The sequence below is a fragment of the Andrographis paniculata genome, unplaced genomic scaffold (assembly GCF_009805555.1).
Source record: "Andrographis paniculata isolate CXL003 unplaced genomic scaffold, ASM980555v1 Contig49END, whole genome shotgun sequence".
Classification (NCBI taxonomy): Eukaryota; Viridiplantae; Streptophyta; class Magnoliopsida; order Lamiales; family Acanthaceae; genus Andrographis; species Andrographis paniculata.
Genome location: NW_026137583.1, coordinates 462,646 through 482,133, shown reverse-complemented (window position 1 = coordinate 482,133; position 19,488 = coordinate 462,646). Strand labels below are relative to the sequence as shown.

Genomic DNA, 19,488 nt, shown 5'->3' with positions numbered 1-19,488 from the left:
AATTAAACACGGGCCTGTTAACAAACCACATGCCCGTGTGTAGTCTCGCGAAACCGCTGAAATCATATTTAAACACGGTCGTGTTCCTTGATACAAACCCTAAATTATCCTTATTTTAGTTTCTGTGTTGTTGCGTTTCAATCGAAAATTTTAATATATGATCATTATATATTTTTAATTAACAACATATTATATTTAATTAAACATTCATTTTACATAGAATATACATAAAAATAAAACAACTGAAAACTACATAATATCTATTCAATCAGACTCATCATGTCCTCCATCCATTAAAACATATGTGTTGAGTATATCTTCACACTTTCTTCCTACCGTTGTGTCCTCTGTTGGGTCAAGTGCATATGAAGGCTAGGCCAGCGGGTAAGGAATCAAAATGTTCCCGTAAAGGTCTGCAAATGACATTCTTATCTTCTCTACATATTAAAGAATAGGCGATACATCTTAATACACAACTGATCAATGTATGACTCCTTATTGGAGACCCAATGTTTAACCTGGCGATGTGGCTGAGGGTGCATAGCCTCTGATCAATCTCTCGCTCAACCTCGTTGCATTGTGCAGGATCATCCTAATCAATATCTTCACCAACCGTACCAACAAACACAAACCACCCTCATTGTGTCCAAATTTTTGTAATCATACCCATAGAATGTAGGATGCGCAAACCACATGGCATCATAAGACAATAAGGCTCATCTGTCACTTCATTAAATACCCTAAGACCTTTTGCCAATTGAGTAACATAAGACCCAATAGCAATGCCTCCAAGACATTTATTCTCAACTTGATGTAAAAGGAATCGTACAATAGGTATACGTGCATGCATACTTCAAAGATAACATAAATCGTGCGATGATACTACCCCCGTACTCTCTTTACGACCAGATAATGTATGGGCCAAAATTTAATGAATATATCGCAAAGGTGCATACCGGAGCATCGATGCCTTCGACCGTGTAGGATTATGAAATTGCTCCATGCTAATCTATGACTTGAATTGATGAGCATTTTCTGGTATTGAAATGGGCAAGTCATTAAAATCTAACACATCCACGAACTCCCTGTCATACAAGCCAATAGTTGCGGCAAAATCAAATAGCAAAATCGAAAAACATCTTGCCTATGAGTTGAAAATTTAGGTTTTTTTGTTTTTCGTAGTGATGATAGTTAATCAAGTCGTGCGCCAACGTAGTTATGAATTTCAATATTAAACTCTTGCAAGTCGGCTTTATAAATTGGAAAAATGACGGCATGCCCTTACTGAAATCAACTCACATTCCTTTCTATGCCCAGAGTCTCCAATAATTTCTATCTATATTCTTACTCGTACTTTTCTATCTATATTCTTACTCATTGAAAAAACTTTATTCTTCGAACATTCATACCTTTCTATATGCTCTTATTTTTTAAAATTCAAAAACTAACCATTTACATCCAAATTCGTATTGCCCCTCGATGAACCCGTAGCTGTCGATACTATTTGCCGCTCTGTTGTTTTTTTCCCTTAGGAGCCATTCTTTAAAATTAAAAAATAAGAGAAATAACCAAGGATGCAAATGAGCTCATTGTATGCTTATTGTTGGGATATATTGCATCTAATATTTCATGTGACGTTTGTCTTAAACCCCTTTATACATCGTTTAGGATCTGATTGGAACAAGGACTCATATTTCTTTGCAAGCCACGTCGACTTCATATTCTTCACATTCACGTCGCATACAATCAGGGTTGCAATTATATGTTCTAAGTTGAAAAGATGCTTTATCTTACCTTTAGTGCATTCATTTTTCAATTTTGATTCTCAACAACATATCGGATATAAACTCTTCTTTTATCGTGATTCTGAAATGCCTCCTTAAATTATTTTTTTCGAGCTAAAAATAATTCCAAGACTAAAAATGGGATCATACTTTAACGTTGGATTGTCAATGGCATACAACTCCATCTCATCAACATCGAACTCGACAAAGCTGGTTAAATCCTTTTTCTTAAGAATCACCAAGTGACATCTCATCTCTTGAATTTTGGTTTACTACGACACTTTGATTTTCATTAAACTCATTCATATCCACATTACTCTCGAATACTGACTGATCAATCCTATCATCTTCCGAATCTTGTTCTTCCATCATATAATTAGAATCTTCATAATCCGATTCATTAAGCATTTCATTCCCCCTATCTTCTTCTTGAATATCAGTGCAGTCTAAATTTATATCTTCATCATATATTTCTTCAGCACCTTTTTTGGATCGTAATGCATTTCTATGATAATGATTTTTTTTCAATACAATACAAGTTATAATATAACACATATTCAATACACTATTTATAAAATATAAAGTCAATAAAAAAATACATTATATAAAACTTATCTCTATAGTATTTAGTTTTTTCATACAATATAATTCATTAATCACAAAAAAATATATGTACACGGGTACGGATCCGGTGCTAATGGGTGAGATAAAACAGGGGCTGGATGGTAATTTCAGAGTAAGGGTATAAGGGTTTAGGCATTCTTCTATTCGTACCATTCCTTCATAGCGATTCAAACCAATCTCTCTCTCGCATTCTTCTTCGATTTGCATTCTTCATCAAACTCGTTCTCTCGATCCTAGATTGTCATCAATCTGTTTGCAACTTCAATTCTTCGTCTTCAACTTCTTAAACCCGCTGCCTCGTTTCTAATCGACGACACAGATGCGCTCAGGGTTCTTGATTTCATCATCGGCCGTTGCTCCCAAGATTCGGTAAGTATTGAAAGTTTAATCGTTCGTTAAATGTTTCTCTCCTTCCATGTTACCCAAGTGAAATTGTTGTTCTTGTTGTTGTAGTTTTGGAAAAGCCCTAGTTTGAGTTCGCGAAGCCCTAGTCCCATTAATCGCAACTCTTCGAAAGAAATCAACAATGTCAAAGGACCCAATCATTCAACTGCCTTGCATTCCCATGAAGGTCTCCCACCTCAATGAATCTTTACAGAAACCTTATCAGGATTCGATTTAAGGTATACTCAAACAAGCCCTTTCAAAGGATTGTTCCATGTGAAGCCAATGGCTATTCTCGTGGCTCCTATCGTGAAATTATTTAGTTATTGGGACCCTGATAGCGAGTGCTTTCATCTATCTAATGGGAATAAGTGGTATATTACTGATCGGGATGTTGGTGTTGTCTATGGGCTGCCATATGGCAAAAATAAGGAACCTATTTCACTGTACGAGTCTGATTCTTTTTACAATTTTGCTGATAGATTTAGTTTAGATATGAAACTCATAGGAACGGATAAAAAACATATAGTTGAGTCTTCGTTAAAGGAGTTACTAGATAGTAGTAGACTAAGGAGTGATTTTAATTTTTGGCGAATATATGTAATGTATTGCATGTGTGTCTTGCTTATGCACATATCAAATGCGAAGATTAATCATCGCATATTCCAGTTCCTTGAGTCCAAGGAGTTGACAAATGAGTTTAATTGGGTTGGTTTTGTTCGGGATAAGATTGTGGAGGGTCTGGATACAATGTCTAAAAAATTCAAGAAAAAAGCTTTGGTCAGTGGAAGGCCATCTGGGGACATGCATTGCTTAATGGTAAATTAAAATATCGTGATCACTTTGTTTTCTTTTCTGTTTTATTGTTCTCATTGTGTAATATGCTATTTTTTTAATTTTCAACATATATTTTTTGATAAGTTCCACAACAAGAAATGCGGTGTGCGCTTTTTTTTCATGTCATCTCAAGCGAAAAATAACATTGGAAGATGCTGCCAAGCACTTCGGCCCTCAAAAAGTTCGATTTGCAAAGGTTAGATTTTGTCATCCAGTTTGAAATATGTACTTTGAATACGCCGAGTTCATGGTTTATTTGGCCTGCTGATTGTTCCACTGTGATATGTAAAGCAATACTTGTTGATATGATGGGTTAATATCTTTGAAATGCTGGATTTGATGTATTAACTGATACAGAGGAGGATGGTATACATGATGTTTGTTTTTTCATCCTGATTGTTCCAGTGTGTTATGCTAAGCAATATTTGTTGTTAGGTTGGGTTAGTATCTTTGAAATGCTAGATTTGATGCATTAACTGGTACAGGGGAGGATGGTATACATATTGTTTATTTTTTCCTGTTGGTTTCTCCACTGTGGTATAAGCAATACTCATTGATATGCTAAGCAATCTTTGTTGATATGCTGGATTAATATCTCTGAAGTGCTGGATTTTGATGTATTAGCTGATACAAAGGAGAACCGTATACATGTTTATTTTTTCATCTTAAGTGTTCCACTGTGATATGTTAATCAACAGTTGTTTATATACTGGATTAATATCTCTGAGATGTTGGATTTGATGCATTAACTAATACAGAGTAGGATGATTACATATTATTTGTTTGTTTCTGTTGATTGTTCCAATACGGTATGCTAAGTAATACTTGCTGAAGTGCTAAAGTAGCGATTTTTGATTGTTGTCTTGATTTCTTGATACAGTGGTATAAAAATGAGATTACGTGGGTGTCCAAAAGACTCCGCAATTTAAAGAAAGAATAAAAGAAGAAGTTTGAGGGCCATGAAGATGACATTGCTGATGGCAGCAAAATTTCTGAAAAAAATGTTAGTGATTTCAATGTTATGAGTTGATCTATAGTATATCCATTGCTTTTCTTATACAATTGCAGTGTATATAAGCCTTAATCCTGAATATTGTATAGGAATTTTTTTAGTGTAATTTGCCCCGGTCGGGGGAAGCTGTTAATGAAGATGAAGGTCTTCATGGACAGAATGTAGAGAAGGTGATTTAAGTTGTATGATTTTGTAGTTTTTATCTTGTTATGTTATATAATACCAATTGCTTTTCTTGTACAATTTCAATGTATACAAACCTTAATCCTGATTATTATCACAGGAATTTGTTGGGTACGATTTGCCTCTGGAGGAGGAACTTGCCCATGATGAAAAAAATGTTGAACATGTATTTTTAATTGATCATTGCTAGATAACCATTATATCATCTATATTTTGAATTAATTAAGAATATATTCTTGATCATTGTTATAGCAGCAAACTGAAAATGATGCGAAAGTGCAAACTGAGGGAGCGGATTGTGAACCTCCCACAAAGAAACAAAAAGGCGATGCAGAAATTGATGTTGACCCAATGAGTCTTTTTTCACTTGGGTTAACACAGGATTTTGAGAATGCTGCCAGACCTTCAAAGGAAGATTCACCAACCAAAATTACGCTGAGTACTTGCAAGGTATAACTAATTATATATTTCCTTTTAACTTTGTTTATAATTGCATATATGAAACCTTTTTTAAGATTAATGAATTTATTTGGTAGGAAATTGTTTTATATGAATCAACTGAACGAGAAAACATCCACTCGCCAATGTCCTCCCTTCCCCAGCTCCAGACAAAAGAAATTAAGGTTCATCGCGATCGACTGCCATTGAAAGTTTTATGTTCTCCCTACGAAACTTTCTCCAGTATTTTTGATGTATTCAAGTTGAGTGAGGAGGAAGAGAGGACTGTCAAGTGAACATTTTATTTACAGCGCGCATCAGTGATTGACTTGGGATATATTATTTTTTCGGATGGAATCTCTGTGATATTCAAGCATGATATCCAGAGTTTACGTCCATCATCTGACATTGCAAACAACGTGGTTGATGCATTTGGTACCTTTTTGAATAGATCAGCTTTAAGAGAAAGCAAGCACAACGGTGTTTCAATGTCCAAGTTTTGTGTATCATCCAACGTGGCTATAAGTATATATATACATGTGCATAAAATATGTATCGATGATAATTATTGATCATATATAATGCTAACTCGTTGAGTATTTGATGCTTATGGAAGACCTTAACTAATGCTATATTTTTATATGCATGTAGTATATGGTGCGCATTGAGATCGAGAATAATTTTCTCCGGAAAACTGACAAAGAACTGGTGAAGGAATGGGAAAGACAGTTGGACATGAAATACCTTGGTGACGATCGGATTGAATGCTTAAAGGCTGACAATGTGAGTGCTTTTTATGTATATATGGAATGCTGAGTTTAACAAGCTGAGATGATGATATGATGCTTTATGATATGCTAAGTTGGTTTTGTGTATATTATTGCAGTTCTTTTTCCCATTCTGTCGTTCGAACCATTGGGTGTTGATTTCCGTGTCCATTCTTCGTAAGCAATTTTTTATTTCAATAGCTTATATACTGTTGATAGATGGAATTCGGACTCAGTGGTTTTTGACCGACTTTTTGGGTATTTCTGACGGGCTGCAAAGATATTATTTCCCGACCCACGGTGGGATGCCCATTATACAGTTGAGTTGCCACCCCACGTTATGTAGCCGGATATCCACAGTTGTGGCATTTTCACTATGTTCTACATGGAAAACTGGCCCATTGACTTGACTGGGCAGGTTTGTGAGCAAATTGCTAGGCGTGAATTTTTAGATAGGTTGCGAAAAATGTATTGTGTACAAATCTTACTGCAGGAGAAGAATCATAATATTGGAGATGTGAAAGAGAGGTCATTGCTTGCGCTGGTGTTAAGATTGCATGCGTTGAAGATGAAAAATCTGATGCTCAACTATTGAAGGGTCGTATTAATATGGCTGCACGAAAACGTGTTAATGTGCAAGGGCAAGGTCGAGGGCGAGGGCGTAGTCAAGGACAAGGTCGTGGGCAAGGAAAAAATTGAGTGTGATGACTGGTTTGTTGACATTGATGAATTGAATTTGAATGGATTGTTGGTATTGGTCGAATTGTATTAATTTGAATGGATTGTTGGCGTTCATCAATGGGTTGAAGTTTAATTGGTGATTGATTGATTGTATTTTTTGCATATATTTATGCTTAATACTTAGGCTGCTCGATGTTAAATCAAGAGATGCTGACCGATACATAGTAAAATGATTGGCTTAGTGTATATATATGCTGGCATATTTAGAATGAATGTTGTCTTGCATGATTTCAGCAGTAATTTTTTATATTGACAATTAATTTTGCAGTATTTTATGGAATAACATTCATTTCATTTGATAGTTCATTAACATCTTAAACACACTTGTAGAAAATGCTTATTGGTACTCAGGATGATGCTTATTGTTATTCGACAAAATCCATGGTCTTGTATATGTAAGTGCTTAGCATCAATTATTCACAATAGTTTGGTACTAAATCATGTATGAACTAGCAAAAAATCAATTTCCTTGCATTTATCCCAATGGTTATCTCTCTTATTCATCCTTCGATGCTTCTTTTGTCTCTCGTAATTGCTGATTGACACTTTTCTTTTAATTCTTCATTTTGGATTGTCTCTTGGCTTCAATATTAAATGACCTGCAGTGGTTGTATTACGCACTTCTCCTGTAGCATGAAGAATCGATTAGTTTAATTTCATATATATTTCAATGAATATAAAATATATAGAAAACGTAAATGTTGTTTTCATCCGTCGGCATTCCTCCATACAGATTTGGGCATGCAACTGTGTTGCGAAGCAATTCATTGAATTTATGTAAGAATGAATTGTAATTCTTTGGCTCAGATGCTATTAACTTTGCGGAATTCATGAACATGTGGCACAATAATTTGTATCTTTCTGAAAAATCTATTTCCTCCCGACTAGATGTTAAGCTTGTGTGGTGCTGCTGTAACATCCTTCTAGCATCTTTTCTCCATCGATTCAATATGTATTTGTCTGGGATGTTTTTGAACTGTGCACACCCTGTTGCTACTAATACATCCATCGTGCGTATTGAATCACAACACAACATTCCAGTATTTTTCCACATATTGCATGTGCACTCAATTGAAGACTCTTGAATATTGACACGCACAAGATGTTGATCGCTTGTCTTCTCTATATTATATACAAGATATGTTGTCTTTTTATCTAAGCATTGTGTTATGAATTCAAAGGATCTTTGGTGTTGCTCTAGAAACCATTGAGAGACATTTGGTGTGTAGAACATAGCTGCAGATTTTAACAATGGGTTGAACATGTGACTTGTAGCCAACCGTCTGTCCCGTTCGAAGAAATCTTGTTGTTCCTCTTTTTCTCTATGATTCTCCACCACTCGTTGAAATTTATTAAGAAATTGAACAATATTATTGTCCGGTTGTAAAAACCTATTCAGCATACTCATGTTCAATAAATAGAATATACAAAGAACAAAATTAGCATTCTAATCCATTAATTTCAGTAGACAATGCAAGTAAAGAAGCATGTTCAGTTGCTAAATCATAAGGGTCTTGTAGGTTGCATTTTTGAACCTTTTCAATGAGAAGTTAAGTGATTCACTCAGTTGTGTTGTTCTCATTCCTGCAGTAAAGTGTTGTCTTGTCCAAGCCGAAGACCATTGTTGTCGCAATGAATAAATAATCAGTAGCCACTTATGAGGCCCTTTGGGGAAGCATGCCTGCAACATATACTCCCACTTGAGGCTGAATTGGTTTTCATCCTGTACCCCGTTGAGAATATGTTGAAACATCTCAGCAAACATGTATGTACAACGCAAGTAGAGTAGTTGTAATTGGGGTCTTCGATTCTCAAATTCATCATTTAGCTGTAATAATTCTAACATACCTTGTAGTGTAAAGAGCACTGATATTTTTTTTGGCATTTTGTACAATATGTCATGTGCACAGAGCATAGAATGTCAATGACATTATCTCTCTTAGTGCTTGAGCCATAGCCAAATCTTGATCCATAAAAATAGTTTTCGGTGCTTGTCCACCCATACACTTTGAAAACCCACTTGAATAAATCTTGTGTTTCCTCGTACAACAACGTTGCCCAAAATATAGATGTTTGGCGGTGGTTATTAAATCCCATGAAAACACCTGATGGTGAAATATTGTTAGGATCAGATATATACATAAGACGCTGTGTGAGATGTATAAAGATGCTGACAGACATTATTCACAATGCTGACTAATTGACGATGAAATGCTGGTTAATTGAGATGAAATGCTGACTATGTTTACGTAGTGGTCTGTGGTTCTTATTTGTTTGGTATATGGTGTCAAACGTAATAGAATCCCCAAACAATGTGTAGTCTTCCCTCATTTTTGCATCTAACCAGAATATATCAGCAATCTTGTCTTCATAATCGACTTCAATTTCATAAAAGAATAAGGGATTATTCTGTGATCTTTGGCCAAAATACTGCAGTATCGCATTTGCTTCGTCCTCCTTGAAAATTTCTTTCCTTCTTTTCTTCATGTGATTCTTCAAGTCCAACTTCAGAAACCCCATATTTTCCTTTCCTCCAGCAGCTATTTTCATCAAAACGTACGATGATCTGATTGGTAGTCCAGCTTCCTAATTTGTATTCGCAATGATTAAATGTGATTCATCAATCCTACGATTGAATACAAGCATGTGCTTGTGTTTTGGAGGATGTAAATCATGATTGTGGTTGTCTTCAAAGCATGTCAGTTTGTACTTTGCATTATCCTTGTCAAACTGAAGCCGTATCTTTGAATTATAGCCTGTTCTCGTTTCATGACTACGATGCATGATCTTTATCCTTTCTGACTCGCTGCTTTGGTTTGGATGAATCTCAGGATGATTTGGTTTAACATTGCTACCCTCTTTGAACTCTGCTTTGTTGCAACAATACTTCATGTATTGTATTTGTTTCGGGTCTTTTTTTAACTTTTTCTGCATTTTTATCATTACTGAAAAGCACATATTGTGTGCATACTCACAATATAAATTGTATGCATCACCCGGTTTTGTAAACTCCATAGCATGCCAATCTATAAACTCTGCACATATGGAATGCTAGATTCTGTTAATCAAAATGCTGACCACCATATTTCAATATGCTTTAAGATAAATGGTAAGATGCTGATATCTGTATTAATACAATCACGTATCATGTTGGTAATTAAATTGATATATTGTTCTCTTCATATGGAAATACTGATGTTACTTGAACAGCATGCTGCATTTTATTTTTAGTAGTAGTTTGAAGGCTCTTATTGAAACGAAAATGTTAAAGATTATTTATGAAATTCCAAACCGTTAAACAAAATTGCATAAGTTCAATGAAATCGATCACAAAAGTTTATGATGTTCACGATTTCAAGTCAATTGTCGATGGGTAACTTACGCGATTGAGCGACTTCTCGTTCCAACGCGTCTGGTATTGGCGAAGGCGCTAGTTTATCTGAAATTGCAAACTCTTCGATGTCTCCATTGCTTGCTGAGCGATTGAATGTGTTGGAATAATGGATAATTAATTATGCTCACCTTCGTCGATGTCAACCATTGAAGAATGAAGGATGGCGTTTCTCCCCCACCGATTGCTGCGTGAAAGAACAATGGAGGGCGAGGTTTGATGTAGTTACATAAATTAGGGTTCTTAAAATTACAATTACACCCTTAATCTTATATTAGCCATTGGATTAAAATTTTTAATCCAATGGCTAATATGCAATCAGTATAATGCTGATGCTTAATTTTCAGTATGCAATCCCACCCCATGTGTACACATTATCATTTTTTATATCATAAGATACAATAAATTGAACAAAAAAATTAATTTATAAGTTACCTTCACAAGCGATTCCACAAAAATATTCTTACTCCTAAAGAATATAAAATATAATAGGTGGAATGTAAAGTTGGAATGTTGGAGAGCTGAGGCTGAAATGTAGAAGATTTGGAAGAATGTCGGTTGTGTTTGAAATGGAGACACGTGGGGCTATGATTTTTTTATTTAAAAGAGGTCCAACATGGTTGTGTATGTTCTGAAACACGGCCGTGTTTAGCTAATTTTAAATCAACCAGTGGTATTGTGAGACTGTATACGGGCTTGTTTAGTATAAACACGGCTATGTTCAAAAACCTCCACTGAAACGGGTGTGTTTTGAGGATTAACACGAGCGCGTGGTTTGTTAACATGCGTGTGTTTAACTCAGTCAAGAGGGTGGCTGAGTTTAAGTTTAAACACGACTGTGTTCTATGTCATACGACTGTATTCTGTCCGACTCAGCTACCAGATCAGTGTCCATAACAGTCACGTCAGCATGGTCCATTAAAATTTGAACGGTTAAAGATAATGTATTTTGTTTTGTGTGGGACTAATTTTGATAAATATTTTAGAGTGGAACCAAAAATGAAAAAAAAAAAAAATCGGATTTTAATTGGCTACAAATGATTTTTGATGATGTGTTTTGTTTTGTGTGAGACTAATTTTGATAAATATTTTTAGAATGAAAAAAAAAAAAAAATATTAGATTTTAATTGGCTACAAATGATTTTTGCTCTCACAATTATATTTTTCTATTAAAATATTTGTTATATATAATATTAATATATGCTACTTCATTTATATATATTTGTACTAATTTAATTCACATCAGGTAACCGAAGTGAGAGATATGAGAGATGAAACGGAATTGAAATTTGTGTATTCATTTCGTGCAACACATATTATTTATATTAGAAGATGGATGATTACAAATGATCTAATAATGAGCATGGCTGCATATTATGTATTGATTCGGCCGAGTCTATCGTGGTGTTAATTTGATCGGATCAAACATTATAGGAATGATCAATATATACTTATAAATATTTCAGTATATATTGTATTATAAGATAACATATGTTGAATTATAATATAATATATATTGTATGATAAATATATAAATATATGTTGGGCATACTATAACACATGCTAATCTGGTCAAATCAGCACCATACCGACGAAACCAGATGAGCAGCTCATCCATGTCCAATGAGCATTTAATACTTTCCAGTCCCAAAAAATTTGTCCACTTTATCGTAAACATAAAAATCTAACAAAAAAAATATAATTAGTAAGTAATTAAAAAATATATTATAAAAAATAATTATGATATAATAATAATTATGGGTTAAGATTAAATGAATATTTAATTAAAATTAAAAAATGATAAATTATGAAATTTTAAAATATAATTAAAATGTACAATTATTTGTTTTAAAAAAATGACAAATGATGTGAAAAAGATCAAAATAAAAAAAATAAAAATTTTATATTGGGTTAGGAGAATAATAATATCAGAATGTCGTGGACTTAAAAAAATACCCATCATTATACATTATACATGTGTCACGGTAACATTGAAATTATATAAGTATGTTTTTGAAATACTTACATTATTGATTAATAATATTTTTTTATTATTGGTTTATTTGTTCAATATATTTTTTTTTCAATATGATTATAATATATATATAAATATTCTATCTTCTTAAAAATAAATTAATATTCAACATAAAATACTATTTTTATATTACTTATATGATTTTGTATATATCTTATAAAAAAAAATATCTCTTATAAAAAAAAATATCTCAAATCAAAATATTAAACAAACAAATCTTATGTTTAATTCTCTATGTCCAATTCATTATATTAGTTTTACTATTTTTGTTGTATCACTCAAAATTATTTATTTATAATTTTAATAAAAGTAATAAAATTTAAATACTAAAATACCACTATTTTTATAAACATATATTTTTATATTTTTTCAAATGCAAAAAGATTATAGTATTCTACATATTTTTATTCATTAAAAAAATACTATTATTGTTTTATATTATATATATATAATATAAATAATAATATATATATATAATATAAACAAACAAATACTTTGAATTGAAATGAAAAAAATTCACGGCGTTTATACTTACAGAGTTTGGACTAGAGAGAGAGAAGCACATGTTATGTTAGTATCGTGGAAAGAAGACAAGGGTCGAGTTGAGGCTTCCTTCCCATCTCCGCTCCTCTTTGTCTTTATCTTTGTCTGTCTCCATGTCTATGTCAATGTCAATTTCAATATGTATATATGTATGTATGTGCGTGTTTCTCTGTTCATCTGCTAAGTGGCCCAGCTGGCCATACATACATGGGTGGGCGGGTGTGTGATTCCACCACACCACTGCCCTCCTCGTGCATTCCAGCTCACACACCACATCTATGACTATACTATATATACATATACACACCGTCTCGCGTATACCTCTTTTCAAAAACCATCGCATTCTTTAATCTTAATGTAATGTCCGCGGGAATGGGTGGGTTGGGGGTGAGACTGAGACTGAGACTGTGACTGAGGGGTCACATGTTTGATTTCAATCCTGCTACCATTACATTACATTATATACAAGAATTTGTGGCGCGTGGGCCCTGCTGCCCAAGAAATTTTGCCCAACCCAAACGTGGCTTACGCCACCAATCCCGTTTGAAATCGGAGGAAGAAAAGGCAGGCAAGGCAAGGCAGGCATCGTGATCTTTTATTTTGGGCGGGGGGACTTTGCTTCTTCGACTCCCAAATTCCGGAGAGAGGTCAGCTAGTTAAGCTTCTTCCTGTTGTAGAGTAGAGATGAACGAACGGTATTGCAGCAGCGATAGCGATGGGGGTAGGGATGAGAATTGAGGTAAGGCTTTTGAAATTCCGTCCCGTCTGTATGGAAAATCGGTAAAGTTTTGCTTTCCCCTCTTTTGGGTTTCATCCCTTCCCCATGTGTTCTGACTGAGTTGGAAGAGTGTTGCGGCTTTAATTTAATTAATTCGTGAAATGGAGTTGTTGGTTTTTCCCTTTGCTTCGATCGTGGACGTGGATGGATTGGCGTCCTTACCGTCCTTTCCTTTCATTGAATGCATACATAGATAGGTATACATATGATGAGTTATCTTCTCTTCACACTTGTGCTGCATAGCATTGATTTATTTAATTTATTTGCTTTTAATGTTCTTATTCCAATTCGATTCGGTTTCCCCTTTTGATTAATTACTAAAGCAAACTTGTGTTGTGTGGTTCGCTCAAATTACTGCTTGCTGTGTTGTTGCTTGATTTCATCTCAGGTTAGACCGACTGAAATGCAATTTCATTTCATGTCATTTCTATCTCCAGATTAGATATAAGTACAAAACATAACATTGGATTGGGAGTTGGATTAACCAAGGTTTGGTTTTCCAATCAACGCAACGCAACTCAACTCAACACAACTCGCATACGTCATCATTCATTGCCTTTCAGTTGAGTATGAATGCGCACAGAGATAGGCTTAGCATAGACGAAGACAATCAGGGTAAGGGGGAGAGGGAGCCTGGTGGTGTTCTAAGCCTGTGCCTGGAGTCCAGTCTCAGTCTCAGTCTCATCTCCAGTACATGCAGCAGCAGCAGCAGGAGCAAATTAGATCCCGAGCAGGGTTTGATATTGGATGCTCGAGAGTTGGGCTTTAAGAGCAGTAGTAACCCCAAGTCGATTACAACCTCAGACGAAAAGTATGTCCTTGGATGCCTTGAGTTGGTACGGGACTATGCCTTGAGAGCTGAGGCTTGGACTCATGCCTCCTCAAAAGCCCGCATTTCGCCTGACACAGATATGGTTAGGTTAGCAAAGGAGTGCTCTCCGGGTAACTACTCTTCTGGTGAATGGAGGAATCTTGCTGGCATGATGAACATCTTGAAAGGTCAACAGATTGGCTCTGGCTCTGTCGATGCCAAATCTCAATCCACAGATTCACTTGATGCCAGCGAATCGGCCTCTTCTAATATTGCAAGATTTGGACAAAACCCAGAGAAGGAACATAATGTGTCAATGACATTGCCGGTGCAGCATCATAGGATTGTTTCTGTGTCGAGCACCAACTCCAACTCCAGCTTCTCTGACCTGTCATCGTCGTCGCCGTATTCTCCTGCATCTGCATTTCAGGGAATGTTGCAGTGTACATGGAGCAATGGCTTAATACGCCATGTTTTCAGTGTAGATGATAAGCAGGAAGTCTATATGGCCGAGTTGCAAAAGGTGGAGTCTCCGGATCCGGATGATAAGGCATTGGATTATGTGTATAGTTTCTATTCCAGAGAATTGCATTCTGATAGTCGTCGTCAGCAGCAGCAGCTCGTGGCTGTGATGCGAGTGTCTACTGCAATATCATTCTGCCCAGACTACTCAGAATTGAGGGAGACTCAGTTTCTCTTGTCGGTTTCCAATGATAACACCGGCCAGAAGAAGTTGCAACTCTCAGACCGAACCTATAGGAAGAACCAGAGATTGAATTGGGGGTCATATAAACAAAGTTCATTTCCCAAATTCCTGCGATCAAGTGTTATTCTTGAAGACAGTCCTTGGGATCCACATCCATCTGAAGAAGATATTCAACAACCCCTCCAAGGCGTGAATCATCAACTGGCTGCCATCATTGTAAAGGACATATCCAACAACTGTCGGGAGTCAGACACCAGCGGCGGATGGGGATTGAGATTCCTCAAAAAATCAAAACCCGTGTCTGCTGAGAAATGCCCGACGACAAGCATCAACGTCGTAATTCCTGCTGGTCTTCATGGTGGACCAAAGCTGGCAGCTGGTAGTGGTCGTGGTAGTGGTGGCCCTTCAAGCCTCGTCGAGAGGTGGGTCTCAGGTGGATGCTGCGACTGTGGTGGCTGGGACATGGGCTGTCCGCTCACAATCATGACCGCTCAATTAAGCGAGGAGTTATTTCACACCAATAGTACTACAGGGCAATGCAAGTCAGTTGATCTCTTCACCAAGGTCAGTGAAGCATATAATATATCTGTCTCTATCTCTATCTTTGGCAGATTCTTACAAATTTACAATCCATATTCCTTGTAAGAAGTTGAATTTCTGTGGCAGGGCTCAAAAGTGGACGTTCCAGCATTGAGAATTGTGAATATCCATGATGATCTGTTCTACATCAATTTCCAGTCGTCACTTTCTTCTCTGCAGTCTTTCGCAATTGCTGCAGCGATCATTCATTCACGTAGCCATTTGCTACAAGTATGAGGAAGGACATGGCCATGGGATGGGATGGGAGTAGATACCGTACAGGTGTAGTAAATAGGATTATAGGAGTGTAGATTGTATATGCACACAACAGAACAGCACAGCTCAACTTCTTTCTAGAAAAAGTCGTGTATAAAATTCGGATGATATTCTCGTACATCGCCATGATCAGAACAGATCGGATCAGCTATTCATAAACAGATACTTAAGTTTCGAAGTGAGTTATACTATACGCTATGGCTAGAGTAGTGCACTACCTTGGCTTTGTATTTCTATTTCTATTTATAGACTTTCTTTAAATAGCTTTGAAGCCTTCTCTACTGTTGCTATATATGACAGCCTTTGTGGAAAGAAAGAATAGATGAAAAAAATAATAATAATAAGTAAAATTGCTCATAACTTGAACTTTAAAAATTGCATGACACTTCTTATACTTTAAAAAATATTGTGTAAAACTCCACCACCATTAAAACTCCCTTGTGTGATGAAAGTATGATTTCCTACTGTATGTTTTGCATGATGGGGGTGTCATACACTATTTTTTAAAATATAAGGAGGCGCCACACAATTTTTTAAAGTAAAGTGGGGAGTTAAGCTGAGTTTTAAAATCACAGTTGGTCTTCATGCAACATTGTTTAAAGTATAAGGGGGCGCCATACAATTTTTAAAGTAAATGGGAGATTTACGCCGAGTTTCGAAACCACAAGGAGTTATGGACAATTTTGCCAAAAAAAAAAAAAAGAAATTGTTTCGCCAAGAATGATTTACTAATATATGATGAAATTGTGAACGTTAGTTTATATGTTCAAATTTTGACACTTTTAGGTGAACCCAATCAGAAAGTAAAAAGCTAGAAAACAATGTGTTCAACTATAACTGTAAATTTATTGGTTCAAGTTACATTTTAAAGTAAAAATATATATTAGATAAACATACAATTATGGGATGTATCAAAAAAATTCTTACAAACATTCAATATATAGGCACTAAATTCTTTATTTCCAAATCTTCATTTCTCTCTATTTCATCAAATAAAATTACCAAAACATGGAAGAAAAAATAAAAAAGAACGAGACATGATACGAGTAGAATTTAAAATTTATGCATTTTAAAGCTATACTTTTGTTGCATATATTTTTTTTTTCAAAAATAAAAATTATATCCAAATTAATTACTATCTCCGTCTGGCCTTTAAGGGTCTCATTTATCTTTTGCATGTTGATATTTGAATATTAATTATTATATCAAAACGTAGTATAAATTAAGAAAAAGTTACAAAAATACTTCGTATCTTATGGTACTAATAGAAAGACACATGTACAAAATATTATACAGATATAAAGATATTTTTAATGTTAATACAATGACGACACAAAAGTAATGTGACTCTTAAGGCAGGGGGACAAATTATTATTTAAATAGTACAAGCACATGCTATTTTAATATAATTTCATGAATAAAATATTATACAAATTACTATTTCAATTTAATATTTTATATTACACCATAATAATAGGGGCATTTTTGTCTTTTTACTACAAACCAATATAATATTAATATTAAAAAATATATGTGCTCTTGTTGCGGGACGGACAGACGTAGTATAATATTTAAATATATTTTTAGAATATATGTAATGTGATAATACATATTGGAAAAAAAAAAACACTAATTATTTCTTTTCAACTATTGAAATTTCTGAAAAGAAGATAAATCAGTGAATTAAAATTTTAATCACATCGAAGCATAGAAAAGTTGTTGCGCACAAAAATAGCATTGTTTGAAGCATAATATAAATGCTTAACTGAAACATAATGCACTGCACGCAGAAGTAGAATGCAAAATACAAAACCAGCAAAGCCAAAACATGAAAAAACTGGGCAAAAGCATTAAGCATTAATTTTCATTTCCCCCCAAAATTTGGATAATCATCAATCAATCATATCATATTTCTTTCTCTACAGCAATAAATACATTTGTCCTCCAACTCCAATTATAATTTTTCCACAACAATCACATTATAAATGCATTTAAGTTATAATTTCACAATACTTTCAAAAATGGGTGATACTAAGGACAAAAAATTTAAGTGTTACAAAAGTTAAACACAATTGTTCAATTGTTATTACAAAGTTCAAGTAATGAAAAAAAGTAGCACATGAAAAAATGAAAGAAATTGTTACAAAATTCAAGGTTAGTGGGCCCCGATGCTCAAAGTATGAAAGAGGGTAATGCAACAATTACAAATAGGTGAGCCTATTCGGTTAATGAACAAAATATCAGTGGTTCCACACAATAAGAGAAAGTCATTTGATAGGGACATTTTATTAAAAAATTTTGTACATAAAAGAGACACATATAGGAATTTAGTAAAAGAGTAGCATGTGAGTAAATCAACTTTAGGAACTTAGGCAAAGCAAGGGTTTATCAAACCATAAACGAATGTCATCAAGCCCTATCTTAGGTACAAAAACAAGATTGAGCAATTGAAATTCAGCTTGAGGAGCTTGGAATTTCATAGTGAGCAAAATGTTTCTAAGTTTGAGAGTATGTCACATGTTGTACGTATAGATGGGAAATGATTTAATCTATCTAAGGAGACAGAAAGATGCTATTAGGTGCCCGAGGAGATAAAACCCTATAAGACTTGTCAAAAAATAGAAACTTTTCTATATGTTGTGTTTAGACCTATCATTGTAATGGGGATTGTATATTTGATGGGAAAATAGGAATTTTTACTTTTATTGAAAAAGTTCCAACCAAAAGAAATTCAAAAAATCGAGCGGCCGGGACATTACTAGAGCTGGCGAAAACTGAAATGACACAACAACTCGACATGAACTCAACATGAAATAATTGGGTTTTGGTCAAGGATTTCAACCCGATTATGTATACATGTTGACACGAACTCAGCACGATAATAAACGAGTCGGGTTAGGATTGAAGCTCTCAACTTGAACCCGACAAAATTATTATATTATTTATATATGTAAAATAGTTCTAATTTAATCATTATCTCACATATTAATTTATATTAAGTTTAATTTTAAATAATTCAACATAATTCATTGTACACATTACACTAAAACCAATAAAAACTAATATAACACAAAAATACGACAAACAAAAATTGAATTTGAAAAGGATTTCGATTTAGATATGTAGATGGGTCGAACGAACCCGACACAAATCGGCTCATTGTCAGCTCTAGACATTAGTGACAAAACTATTGAAATCAATCACAAAAGAAGTCAAGAAGAGGCTTCTAATTAATAAGGTACCTACATTCCACATTAATTACCCTTAAAATATTGTCATCATCGAGTAAAATACAACCTAAGTAAGTCTCCTAAATAAGAATTACATACATAATTCATATTGATGACTATACCGTAGGTGGTACTAGCTATTCAAGACAAGTGCTAGCTAATGGAGATAGAAATATCATAATTCAGCAAGAAAATGCTAAGTTACATATCAACAATGACAATGTTGATTTTAGAGAAGAGGCTACCAAGTAAGGATTCAACTTTAACTTGGTGTTTTAACCTCCAACCAATTCGAACAACAATGTGAATGACCTAGGATGGTTTCGGGAGTTGCAATCATTACAAATTACAACATCAGATACAACAATA

At 34.6% G+C, this 19,488-nt stretch overlaps 2 protein-coding genes across 5 annotated transcripts; one reads left to right on the top strand and one right to left on the bottom strand.

Annotated features, from left to right (window-relative positions):
• Nucleotides 1-8,966: 8,966 nt before the first annotated feature.
• LOC127252817 (protein FAR1-RELATED SEQUENCE 5-like) lies at nt 8,967-9,662 on the bottom strand. The gene is made up of 2 exons (XM_051277146.1): nt 9,411-9,662; nt 8,967-9,356 (listed from the first exon to the last, which is right to left on the bottom strand). Exons 1-2 carry the CDS (start codon nt 9,660-9,662, stop codon nt 8,967-8,969), a joined length of 642 nt encoding a protein of 213 aa, XP_051133103.1.
• Nucleotides 9,663-13,081: 3,419 nt separating this feature from the next.
• Nucleotides 13,082-16,181, top strand: LOC127253052 (uncharacterized). 4 transcript variants are annotated; one of them, XM_051277469.1, is made up of 3 exons: nt 13,082-13,478; nt 13,955-15,598; nt 15,701-16,181. In XM_051277469.1, exons 2-3 carry the CDS (start codon nt 14,087-14,089, stop codon nt 15,848-15,850), a joined length of 1,662 nt encoding a protein of 553 aa, XP_051133426.1. In that variant the 5' UTR covers nt 13,082-13,478; nt 13,955-14,086; the 3' UTR covers nt 15,851-16,181. The 4 variants fall into 4 exon arrangements, with proteins under 4 accessions (XP_051133426.1, XP_051133425.1, XP_051133427.1 ...); XM_051277468.1 differs by having other exon boundaries at nt 13,906-15,598; XM_051277470.1 differs by having other exon boundaries at nt 13,082-13,714; nt 13,906-15,598.
• The last annotated feature ends 3,307 nt before the right edge of the window (nt 16,182-19,488 follow it).

Bases quoted from the DNA above. Each gene is read 5' to 3' on its own strand.
- LOC127253052 (XM_051277469.1), top strand. From the start codon at position 14,087: ATGAATGCGCACAGAGATAGGCTTAGCATAGACGAAGACAATCAGGGT. The intron at 15,599-15,700 runs GTCAGTGAAGCA...TTTCTGTGGCAG, and splicing joins CAGTTGATCTCTTCACCAAG to GGCTCAAAAGTGGACGTTCC.
- LOC127252817 (XM_051277146.1), bottom strand. From the start codon at position 9,662: ATGAAGTATTGTTGCAACAAAGCAGAGTTCAAAGAGGGTAGCAATGTT. The intron at 9,357-9,410 runs GTATTCAATCGT...AATACAAATTAG, and splicing joins CAAAACACAAGCACATGCTT to GAAGCTGGACTACCAATCAG.